Genomic DNA, 13074 nt, shown 5'->3' on the forward strand with positions numbered 1-13074 from the left:
ACATTTTACTTTGAAGAGAACTGGGAAAGAGCATTCTGTAAACATTGACCTCGACTACCCGAGCCGTCATCAATCCCCACCTTTCCATGAACACAACATTCCTGCATGAGGAGAACACAGTCTGTCCTCGGCTTTCGTACCACCCGCTTTTCGGATGATTCGGTTATTGGCAAACATTTCTGCTGAAATTTGACCTCGATTTTCGTACATTGTCTCGGTTTTCGTACAATATTGCACATAACAAACAAGTCGGTTCGGCCCGCGCTGTATCGGTCCACAAAATAGAGAGTCCAAACAAATCACCCAACGTGTCGCTGACCCACTGTCCGTGCTTTTTTATTGCGTATGACTGCTATATAACACGCCACGGGGCCAAAGAAAGCTGCAAGTGCCAGCAATTTGATATAAAGGGGCGGGGGCACACTACTGACTTTGATTCTCCACAAAATATATTTTTATTCATATTTGTGGAAGCGCGTTAATTGGATTTCCAGTCTTCCCTCACCACTTTTTGGTTCAAATTTCGCAGTTTCAAAAATATATTACATTCCTTCCTTCCATCCATCTTCTACCACTTATCCGAGGTCGGGTCGCGGGGGCAGCAGCCTAAGCAGGGAAGCCCAGACTTCGCCCTCCCCGGCCACTTCGTCCAGCTCCTCCTGGCGGATCTCGAGGCGTTATGTTTTGAAATAAGAAAGTTGCATCCATATAAATTGCTTCATGCTTGTTGAAAAGCTCAGACCGCTGAAGAAGTAACCAACATGTGAATGGTTGTTTGACTATACGGGAAAATCTCTCTTCAAGACTCATACTTGTACATCTAACATATGTAAAACACTTTGCTTAAATCTACCCTTGTAAAAAACACATTTTATCTCGATTTACGTACTTCTTACATTGTAACAAGAACATTTGACTTAAATCTAGCTATGTGATTAAGACCAACTTGCTTATTTTAGGGCTCATTTTATTCTTAAAAGTCACAAGAAAAATATTCTAGTTATAAGAATTCTAGCTAACCCAATTTTTCTTACTCCATTGGCAGAATTTTTTGCTTGAAATATGAAAAATTGTCTCATTTGAATATAATTTGGGCTTCTCTCAAGTATGGCTGTTTTTGCAGCGTGGACCTAATTTGCACAGTTCATTTATCCCTTCCACACATCACTCACACGCATTTCGAGGTTTTTTCTGCAAGTCAAAACTATGATTGTAAAACTATAAACCATGTTTTGTGTTAACACTTTTGCCTTTCTGGAACAGATTCATTGGATTTACTTTACTTCCTATGAGAAAAATTGATTCGGTTAACATCCGTTTCAGTTAGAGTCGGACCTTCTGGAACAAATTATTGATGCTAACCAAGGTTCTATTGTTACAGAACCTCTGTTGTTCTATTATGATTATTATTATGATGATATTTGTATGTGGGATACTGCATGCTTCCAGGCAACAAGCGCATATAAAACTCCGCTACGTGACAGTGTCCTGATGTAAACACTCCGTACACACACCAGGGGTGTCTAATGTGTGGCTCGCAGTTCAGCATATTTTGAAAAATAAACTAAAATGGACTATTAAGGAGATATATTATTAGATATGAAACTAATTTGCTTTGTCAGGTATGGCACAAAGCTAAGATGTGGATATTTTGTTCAGATGGTTTAGCATAAACTGACCTTCCAGCATCTTTGATGGACGACATGTTGTAGTACCGGTACTCCACACTTCTGCCAGCAACGTCAACAGGTGACGACAGTAATCCCTTGCCACTTTGCACTACAAATTTCATGGCTTCACTCCATCACCGTTTCCAAACTATATTAATTCATATATCATGCTGTTTCATGCTTGAATACGACCTATTATTAGTAAAGAAAAATGAATAGATGAGCAAATATTACATATTTGTCCCCAAATTAAGCATTTACAAGCATTACAAATGCCTAAGTAAACTACAATACATTCAAAAGACACATTGTGGTAGATGTAGCATTCTACACTGGTCACTAGGTGTCAGTAATGTCACTGTGATGTTGGCTGAGACACACAAGCACCAGACTCGATGGGCGGAACAACAGGCTTTTACTGCAGGTTTGAATGATCTCACAACAGCCACAAAAATCTCTAAAATGGGCAGCCACAAACTACCTAAACAACCTAAAAAACCTAAACCTAAACCCTCAACGTCACTTCCTGCCTGGTCTTGGGGATCATCAAGATGTTTTCTGCCATGCAGGCCGTTTTTGCCCAGTGTCTTTCTTATGGTAGAGTCATGAACACTGACCTCAACTGAGGCAAGTGAGGCCTGCACTTCTTTGGATGTTGTTGTGGGGTCTTTTGTGACCTCTGGGATGAGTCGTCGCTGTGCTCTTGGGGTCATTTTGGTTGGCCGGCCCCGCCTGGGAAGGGTCAAGATTATTCCATGTTTTGGCCATTTGTGGATAATGGCTCTCACTGTGGTTTGCTGGAGTCCCAAAGCTTTAGAAATGGCTTTATAACTTTTTCCACCCTGATAGATCTCAATTCATCTCAGTTTAGTTGTGTTTTAACTGGGGGCAATCACTTTTTCACACAGGGCCATGTAGCTTTGGATTTTTCCTCCTTTAATAATAAAAAGTTTCATTTAAAAACTGCATTTTGTGTTCAGTTGTGTTGTCATTCACTAATATTTACATTTCTTGATCTGAAACATTTACGTGTGGTAAACATGCAAACAAAAAGCAAACAGGAAGAGGGGCAAACACTTTTTCATGCCACCGTATGTATCATTTTACTGGAAAATGTTTGTGCGAATGTGCTGAGCTCCAGTACAGAGCACTTGTGGCCCATGTGGATGGACAGCACTCAACTTCCCGTGGCTGACATCATTAGAAACGAGCAAACGGGTGAATCAACAGTGCCTCTGCTGGCTGCGGCCAAGTAGTACGCTCTCAATTTGCCTCCATTGCTTCAAGACAAGCAGGCACTGAGGATGCCAAACGTTTGCATGTAGTTCTGTCATGTTTATGGCATATTCATACACTGAATAGAAAAGACAAGAATTAAAGGTACATTGTCATCTGGACCTGCAACTGTATCCTTGTTTGCAGCATCCTCACCCAAACAACATCCACATATGCTTGCATGCTTTCATTGCATCAGCACCCCTCTGACACATGGTCGGATGTGACATCAAGGAATGTCCCCTCCTGGTCATTGGCCAGATGTTTGCGTAGTGCTTCCTGTGCTTGTATAAACAAAGACAGCTCCCCCACCCTTCAAGTCCTTCGGTGGTTAGCTCATATGAGATTCTACAACCTCTTCACCCAAACTCCAACATGACACGAGCACTTAATCCCTAGCATGACACTACTATTTAACACCAAACATGGACCAAGCGACCACCAACGTCCTGGCAGTTAGCATGAAAGCAGCCAATCAGAATGAATGACATGCAAGCATAAGGCTGTCAAATGATGAACATTTTCAGTCACATCCATCACAGTTTCCAAATGAATTAATCACGATTAATCACCATTTGCAACTACGTCTGAAATTTTGCCATGTGTATGTCATGAACAGAAGGATGGATGACAGGATGGGATTAGCGGAGATGCACCCCTCATCAAAATGTTAAGATCAGATGGAAAATTACAAGAATTTACATTTTGCACTGTTGGATCTTAAGTAGAGCTTCAAAATGCAAAAAAGAAGGAGACAAAAAAAACACATTTTTGAGTAATCAATTTATTGCACACAGGCCCAAGTCAGCTGGGATAGGCTCCAGCATACCCCCAGTGCTTGATGCCAGTGTTTCCAGGAGGCTAGTGGGAATGTTGCTCCAGGTGCTGAAGATGGCTTCACGGAGGGCATCCACTGTCTGGAAGTGATGGCCATTTTTTGTAAACTTCCCTTGCCATCCATCCCCAAATGTTCTCCATTGGATGTAGACGAGGGGAACATGCAGGATGGTCCAAAAAAATGAGCTTATTCCTCTGGAAGACGTCCTTTGTGAAGTGCAGCGTTGTCCTGTTGAAAAAGCCAATCATCACCACACAGACGAGGGCCTTCAGTCATGAGGGATGCCCCCTGCAACATCTCCACATAGCCGGCCGCCGTTGGACGCCCCTGCACAACATGAAGCTACATTGTTCTATTGAAGGATCATGACGGCGCTCCCTCAACTGTGCCGTGTGGAAAAACTTTGTTCCACCTTTCAATGTCCCGTGTTTGGTGCTCTCCTGCAAATTCCAAGCGGGTAATTTTGTGGCCTTGAAGGAGACGAGACGTTTTAGTTCTTGAAAGCCTTCTCTCGTGGATGCTGTCTTGATGGTTGGACTGCACTCGGCACCAGTAACAAGCTTCATTTGGGCCGAGGATGGTCCCGTGTCTTGACGGACAGCGATTGGGTTCCGCTGGCTTCGGGCCGGTGACATTGTATTGGGTCGACCATTTGACTTTTTTGTTCCATGAGCCTCAAGATGTTTGAAGAAGTGTGAAATGACTTCAACTGGTCTTAACATTTTCATCAGGGGCGTCACTTCTCACACTGACGACTGCAACTCACTTCTTTTTGGTCTCCCCCAGAAGTCCCTCCGTAAACATCAACTAGTGCAGAACTCCTTCATTCCATCACATTACCCCCACGGTGCAGCGTACAAACTCCTTCTACGTGCCTTCCAGGCCAAACACAACTTCAGCACCACGAGGAACGGAGCTTTCAGCCGCTCTGCTCCCAAACTCTGGAAGTCATCACCATCCGACATCCCAAATACCGGCTCACTCCATCTCCTCCATCTCACTCCCCATCTTCATATCAAGACTCAAAACTCGTCTGTTCAAGATTGCGTGCTCTCTTTGACCTGTCTGTTGTTGGGACCCTTTGTTTTTCTTGATCTGTGTCATGTGCCGTGTCCTTCTAAATGAAATGTATGATAATCATTGTTAACATAGCACCTGTTCATGCCTATTTAGCCTGTTGTTCTTACCACTATGTTATTCTTATTACTATGACTATGACTACTTACTTAAATATGCTGTTGTTCTTCTTCATTGTGCATTTTTGCCTGGTGCCACTTATAGTCCGGCAAATACGGTAATGGGTTAGGTCCTAGATGGACCAAAGCGTACGATGCAAACACAAACAGTTAGTGGTTTGGTCCGCAAGGCAAAAAAGCCCATGGCTGTTTGTGAATATATAATAGGTATGTAATAGGTCTGCCTGCACGGATGACTCAGGGAATTCAAAAGTATTCACATTTCAGAGGCTAAAATCAGAGCATACAGTCAAACTTGTCTATAGCGGCCACTAGAGGGAGTCTGCAAACGTGACCGCTATAGACAGGTGGCCTCTATAGACAGGTTGGCGTCCAGTTTGAATGTTGACCAGTAAAGGGAAAAAAAAAAAAAGAAAAAAAAGGGTGGGAAAAATGAATGTTGACCAGTAGAGGGCACTGTGGGACTGCGGATAAAAGTTGTAAAGAACAACTAGGCTTGTTATTCTACACCACCCACAGAACAAAGCTGTGCTAGTAATGTCTTACGCTTGTTTTTAATATTTTACTTTTTATACGGCAGAGTGTCATTACAGCTTTAGTTCATCAGGAAGTGACGGGAAGTGACGGTGAGCGTCCCGAGCAGGAGAGCTAGGCTCAGTGCTAGCTGTGAGTTTGGAGAGAGTTGGGAAGTGTGTTTATGTTGGCGTGGATGTAAAGTCCTGCAGTGTTCTCCGCTGTTAATAAAGCCATTAAAGTGCATCGGTGACGTGAGTCTCTCCTTCCCCACAACAAGCGGCATTACAGTATTGACCAGTGCACACCAGGAAATAAACGGTGTCACTGTCTGCAACAAGCTCAAAAGAAGACGGCTTTTTTATGTGGAACAACTGACAGTTTGTGTGGATCTTGTGAATGATTGTGACTGAGCTAGGACTCAGTAATTAAAGTCTACACACGACAGCTTCATTGACTGAAAAACAAAACTTTTTCGTGCATGAAGCTTCTACTTGAGTTGGTAATTTGGCCGCTATATGCGGTCAGATATTGACCAAGGGAGACAAAATGGGTGGCCGCTGGCTGCGTTGGACAGGTGACTGCTATACACAGGGTCTATAACATGTACATTTGCTGCGGGGGATTTTTCAGTGGCTGCTATAGGCAGGTGGCCGTTCTATAAAGGTGGCCGCTAAGACAGGTTTGACTGTATTTACATTTTGAAATAAAAAAACGACCAAAATGTGGTGATATTATTAATGGTGGATTCTTTGATGAGCTTTTGCAGCTCTAATAATACGTGGTGTTGGAATTGCACTGCTGCTGATGTGTTCCAGTCGGAATGAAGTTACAAAAGAGCGTCACACTCTTTGGGGACGCTTATTTCTAGCTCATGATTGGCTCCTGTCAAATAAAGAGCTGACTGGTCCCCACGGACTTTATGACGTGGACACGTGCGGCTTATACACCGGACCTGACGGGCAGTACACTTTGCCGAAATGAAAAAATTACTGTGCAGAAAAAAAGCAAACCAAACGAGGCAAGGTAAGAGTTTTCAAGGCGAGACATGAAGGGAAACACAACAATAAAAGCACCCTGGACTCCAAAGGGTTCATAAAATGATCAATTCAGAATCATGGATTGGCAGTTTGGAAGAACGCGTCACACGTCTCAGACGTTCTGCGTTATTCTGATGAAGAGAGGAATATTGTGTGCATGAATGTGGAAGTCATTGCGTAGAAATGACTTGTTAGCTCAGCTAGCCTGTTCTCGTTCGCCCATCAGGCTGTCATCGTGCTTTTCCACTTCATCCTGCCATGTTTATTCCGCTTCATTATGGAACGGAAATTGTTAAAAGGACGATGCATCCAAAAGCTGTCAAAGTTATCAGCGGGACGTGAAGGAGAACACTTACGCTTTGTGCATCGCTGGGATCCTTGTGCTTTGCTCCACCCGTGACAGCACTGTCCTCCGCACACGTTCACCCTGCAAACACAAACATGGCATTGAAAGCGTCTCCCTTTGTCACGTTTACGTCGAATGCTGGGAGACGTCAGGCTTCATGTCACCGGAAACATCAAAAAGAAGCATGTACGGTTAGCAATGGGTACGCTCACAAAAACACCTCGCCTCTTCCCCTCCAAACCCTCTTGATGTTGTCCTCTGAAATCAGATCAACATCTGCAATAAAATGATGACTATTGTAATTATTGGATTACATTCAGCTCCGGATCTCCCACCTTCTCTCTTCAATTGCCATTGTTAACGCGGAACACAATACAGCTGCATATTGATTTGGTCCATCTAGCGCTGGACCTTGAGCATCAAAAAAAGCCATGTGGGCCCATTTTCACCACTTGGATCCACTTGGAGCCACAAAACTTATTTCACCACTAAATTGAAGGTAATGCTGCATACAGTAATCCCTCGTTTATCATGGGTCATTCGTGATAAGTGAATTTCCCCGAAGTAGGATTCGATATATATATATATATACACTGTATATACTGTATATAACGAAATATTTTCATAGTTAGATCATAGAAAACCTATTTATGGTTTTCTATGTAGGATTTTTACCATTAGAGCTCTCTAGACATGAAATAACACCCCTATAGTCACCTTTACAATCCTATTACCCGATACAGTCGATACAATTAACGAAAATAAGCCATTAAAAACCAAATTTGTGTAATACAGTGGCAGTGCCCCATATTTTCATTGGGGTGGCCAAGGTGAGAGCATTACTCACATAGGGGTGACAATAAGTTGATCCCTGAAATGGAACCCCGAGCTGGCACCGGGGCCGTACGTTGGACACCCCCTCAATAAGTGAAGTGATCTGAATGCTACATGTACTAAATGTGAAGGATGTCCACGTGTGTCACCTCCCCGCTCGTACTTCATGAAATGATCAACACGTGAATGAAGAGGAACGTCTCACCCGAACTGCTTGAGGAGCTGCTTGTTCTGGTTCTGTTCGGCGTGACGAACAATGGACTCCTGGGCTGACGAGGCTTGCTTCTCCATCCGGCGGGTCCGAACCGCCTGGCCGAGTTCGACGTTGTACGACGCGGCCTGACGCCTCGAAACCGAACTGACGAGCATCCCTGTCGAGGCCGGACCGCGACCGGGACCGGGAACCGGACCCGTCCCGGGCTGTACTACGTAGAGCTTCCTGACAGCGCTGCGCTGGTGTGTCTGAGCGGCCACGCAAAATGGACACACGAAACAACTAAAAGACAGCAAAAGTACCGTCCATACAGTCCACGTCATGTCCACGTCCTCGTAGATCCGAATCACAACTTTTTCACGTCCTGGTTCGGCTGCGGTCCGTCCGAGAAGTTCCTGAAGTCCAGGAAAGTTTCTTGATGGAGCAGCAGCCCAGCCTCCAGAAGTGACGTCACGGGGGGGGGGGGGGGCGTGTGCATACACACACACACACACACACACACACACACACACGCACACACGCACACACACACACACGCCCGCCATAAGAACCTCAAGAACATGAGCTGGGAGTTCCGCAGACCCTGAAGTTGTCAGTCCGAGCCTGGGAGGGGGCGCACCCATATGGAAACACAGGAGTGCCAAAATTAAAAGGGAATACGTGTGGAAATACAAAGAGAATCAATAATACAAAAATATACAAATGTGGAAATACAAAGAGATTCAATAATAAAAATATACACATGTAGGCATTTTTTTTTTTTTTACCATTTTCTCTTAATTTTTTCTGTATTGTCTTTGTTTTTGCAAATTTGCCGGTGTTTTTCCTGTTTTGTATTTGTCTTTTCCAATTGCGTTTTCGCATTGCATATTGTCATTGCATTTGGTAATACCATGCAAATACAAATGCAAATGACCCGCCCACAGCGAGGGACCCGCAGCTGTGGGCTGGCAGAAGGACCCGCCCATATGTATTTGCAAATGTGACTTCCATCCTGTGCTTTCATTTCTTACCTCATAATGATGACTTTATCTCAGTTTCAACGCTTTTATAAGTACACGTTTTTATCTCGTGACTTTTTCATCTCCTAATTTACATCTTTTCATCCGATAAATGTGACTTTCATATCTCACGACTTTTGGTCCCATCATTTAAATGTTTTTATCACAGAATCATGACTTTACCTCAGCGTCGACTTCTTTACCTCATCATTTCGGCATTTATGTCATAAACGTGACTTCCATCGCTCATGACTTTTTATCCCGTGATTTTGACTCTTTACCTCATAATTATGAGTTTTTATCTCAACGTCGACTTTATCTCATGACTGTTTCATCTCACAGTTTCAATTTTTGTGTCATAATTATGACTTCATCTCATAATTGACTTTTTTTAATCTCGTAATTTACTTTTTAGCTCACAAATGTGACTTCCCGATCTCATGACTTTTTATCCCCGCAATTTTCACTCTTGACCTCATGATGATGACTTTTTAATCTTCAGACTTTTTTTCATCATCATTTCGTCTTTTTTATCTCATGACTATCTGATCCTTTCAACTTGTCATCATGACTTTTTATCTGATAAATGTGACTTTTCCTATCTCAGGACTTTTTATCCCTCAATTTGGGGTTTTTACCTAAAAATGATGACTTTGTATCTCTTAATTGAGAAACAGGAACCAGGCTTCCGCATCTTAGACCCACTTTTTTATGAAGGTATTGATCAAACCCCTCATTTGCATATGAAGTGCATGCAGCCTGTCCTTCTCCAGGAAAGTTCTGCTCCCTTGTTGTAAAAGTCTGATCACCTCCTGGTGAGCCTGGATATGTAATCCTCCATCTTGGCAGTCAAATTCATTCAGCAGAGCATAAAAATTCACTGCAAGGGAAAAAAAACCCCCAAAACGCTGGCTTTTCCTCCATGGAAGGACGTCAGTGGCAAGCACCTTCCAGCTCACGCACCCCCTTCAGGATGAAATGGTACTGCAAGTGACTCCCGTGTGACATTTCTGTGTATTTTATTGTGTGATCAGCAAGAGTAATGACGTCACACTTCACTTCCACCCGAGGCGTTACACGGGCCGTAGAGAGCCGTGGTGTCCAATCAATGCTGTTATCGGCCACCTGCTGACAAACAAACTGGCAGGCGCCACGAGCCCACTCTGTGCGCACTAGACGCTGGGCGTGGCTTGTGCACCAAGCTGAGAGGCCACACTCACGGGCGCCTCACCTTAGGTTTCTGTATTTGGTCAGGAAATGCGCAAATTCAGACATTTTTACTTAACAAAATGTTAAAAACCTTCGGACTTATAAAGAAAATACTTTTATAAAGGACCAATATTAAACTTCAGTATTTTTCATGATGACTGCCTCCCGTGCCCGCACGTCACTGGCGGATGACAGCAGTATGACAAAAACATTTGATGAAGTGAATACTTACATTTGTTATAGTTTTTTGGTGACTTGAGCACTTTAAATGTGTTTACTCCACTATACTGGGTAATGGGAGTCTTAAGGTGACTGTAGGGGTGTTATCTCATCTCTGGAAGGCTCCAATGTAAAAAACCTATTTAGATGGTTGCAAATGGGGAAACAGGAAATAAGTGAGAACCACGGCCCTAAACAATTATGTTTTATTACGTTGCATCATTTATACCTTCTGGATCATTTCAAGGAAGAAATATTCATCAGAAAAGAACAAAAAACACTTGTTCTCATTTTCTGTGGTAGCCAAGTCAAGCTACACTCTTCAACTCTTCTGGAATCCACAGGTACTCCGAAAAACAGTACTCATATTCTTCATGTTTGAAATCTTTCATACTCGCACAAACATCATTGCCGGCCATATGTACATTTTAAAAACGTGTAAAATGATGTGAAATGGCTCGTTACAGAGCGGAACCCATTTGAGTTGACGCCTCTCTGACACATGGCAACGTGTCGACCTAAGCAGCGGAACCTTGGTTAGTGTCATTGGTTCGTTCCAGAAGGTCCGACTGTAGCCAAGACGGATGTTAACCAAATCGATCGTTCCCATAAGAAATCATGTCAATCCAATGACTCTGTTCCACAAAACATGTTTTTATAGTTTTACATGCAGGCAACGTTTTATTTATTGCAAACAAACGATGGATGGAAGCGACAAACCAGCATTTCAGGTTACTTTCACCCTCAACCAAGACGTGATTCTTGGCGTGGCTGAAACTCGGAAGGTTGATCTCGCTGCCGCGTCTTCAATGAAGGTGAAAGTAACCTTAAACCAGGGGTGTCCAAACTTTTTCCAGCAAGGGCCACAAGAAAAAAGTGCATCTCGGCTTTGCCATCTAAGTGAAAAATCCTATTTTTACTATCAAATTCACTCTTTCAACTTTTTCCCATTTTTACTGCTGTTTTTTTTTTTTAAGTTTCCAAATATTTCTACATTCTTCTTAAATAATCTTCATAAACGTTCTTTTCAAAATATTATGACTTTATCCCCAGAATATTTGTACAATATTTATACTCCCCCCCCCCCCCCCCCCAACCTAATTTTCCAAAAATTACTTAATTGTGTTTGTTTCTCATATTTCAACTTTTAAAAACTCAAGTTTTTTTTTTTGAGAATATTCTCAGTTTATTCTCGTAAATTTCACCTGTTTTTTTCTCCATTTCTGCTGGGGTTTTTTCTCCAACAATTATAACTTTTTTTTGAAGATTTTCTTCTCGTAATATTGACTTTATTCTCATAATATTTGGACTTTTTCCCGAACCTAATTTTCCAAAAATTACTTTGTTTTTGTTTGTTTGTAATATTACAACTTAAAAAAAATAATTCTGTAATTTTTCAGCTTTATGCTACTAAAATGACTTTATTTATTCATTTTTTATTAAATATTTCCTTGTTAGATTACAACTTTTTTGTCTTAATATTTTGACTTTATTTGTTGTAAATTACAGATTTTTAAAAATTATTTTATGATTTTTTTTTGTTCTCTGGTTAAATGATATTTAGAATGTGCCGCGGGTCAATAAAAAAACAGCCGAGGGCCACAAATGGCCCCTGAGCCGCACTTTGGATAGCCCTGGCTTAAATGTTCATTTATTTATCCTCATCATTCATCATTTGAATGCATTTAGAATGGTTTTATGCATGATGCTAACTATACCAATGTGGTTTGTCTTAACGTTTTTAGAGTCAACTGCTGACGACATCATAAACGGGCGACGTAACTTCCGGCTCCAGTTGCCATTTCGTTCGCTAGCTAATAGGATGATAACGCGTAAGGACATTGGGTGATTTAAAAAAAGTAAAATAAAAAAAACTCCTCCCTGAGCTACCACCTTATCGTGGTGGAGGAGTTTGCGTGTCCCGATGATCCTAGGAGCTAGGTTGTCAGGGGTTCCTATGCCCCTGGTAGGGTCACCCACGACAAACAGGTCCTAGGTGAGGGATCAGACAAAGAGTAGCTCAATAGACCTCTATGATGACAAAAAACATTGGACCACGTTTTCCCTTGCCCGGACGCGGGTCACCGGGGCCCCCCTCTGGAGCCAGGCCTGGAGGAGGGGCACGATGGCGAGCGTCTGGTGGTCGGGCCTACGCCCATAGGGCCCGGCTGGGCACAGCCCGAAGAGACGACATGGGTCCCCGCTCCAATGAGCTCGCCACTCATGGGAGGGGCCAAAGGGGTCGGGTGCAGAGTGAGCTGGTGGTAGCCAAAGGCGGGGACCTTGGCGGTCCAAACCTCAGCTACAGAAACTAGCTCTAGGGACATGGAATGTCACCTCTCTGGTAGGGAAAGAGCCTGAGCTGGTGCATGAGGTTGAGAAGTTCCGGCTAGATATAGTCGGACTCACCTCAACGCACAGCAAGGGCTCTGGAACCAGTCCTCTTGAGAGGGGTTGGACCTTGTTCCACTCTGGCGTTGCCAGCAGTGAGAGGCGACGGGCAGGGGTGGCAATTCTTGTTGCGCCCCGGCTTGTGGTCGGCATGTTGGGAGTTTAACCCGGTGAACGAGAGGGTAGTTTCCCTCCGCCTTCGAGTGGGGGGACGGGTCCTGACTGTTGTTTGTGCTTATGCGGCAAACAGCAGTTCAGAATACCCACCTTTTTTGGAGTCTCTAGAGGAAGTACTGGAGAGTGCTCCCTCAGGCGATTCCCTTGTTCT

At 43.3% G+C, this 13074-nt stretch overlaps 1 protein-coding gene across 8 annotated transcripts in view; it reads right to left on the reverse strand.

Annotated features, from left to right (window-relative positions):
• ltbp1 (latent transforming growth factor beta binding protein 1) overlaps positions 1–8396 on the reverse strand; it is a 75683-nt gene extending 67287 nt beyond the window's left edge. For 5 of the 8 annotated variants that reach the window (XM_054796660.1, XM_054796658.1, XM_054796663.1 and 2 more), the window contains exons 1-2: positions 7918–8395; positions 6889–6959 (exon numbers count right to left, since the gene is read on the reverse strand). In XM_054796660.1, coding sequence (XP_054652635.1) covers positions 6889–6959; positions 7918–8249 — 403 coding nt within the window. In that variant the 5' untranslated portion in view covers positions 8250–8395. Of the gene's footprint in view, positions 1–6888; positions 6960–7917 lie in introns of all 8 variants that reach the window. The other 3 variants (XM_054796659.1, XM_054796657.1, XM_054796662.1) reach the window with 2 other exon arrangements.
• Between the last annotated feature and the right edge of the window lie 4678 nt (positions 8397–13074).

This window comes from Dunckerocampus dactyliophorus, chromosome 13 (assembly GCF_027744805.1).
Source record: "Dunckerocampus dactyliophorus isolate RoL2022-P2 chromosome 13, RoL_Ddac_1.1, whole genome shotgun sequence".
Classification (NCBI taxonomy): domain Eukaryota; kingdom Metazoa; phylum Chordata; class Actinopteri; order Syngnathiformes; family Syngnathidae; genus Dunckerocampus; species Dunckerocampus dactyliophorus.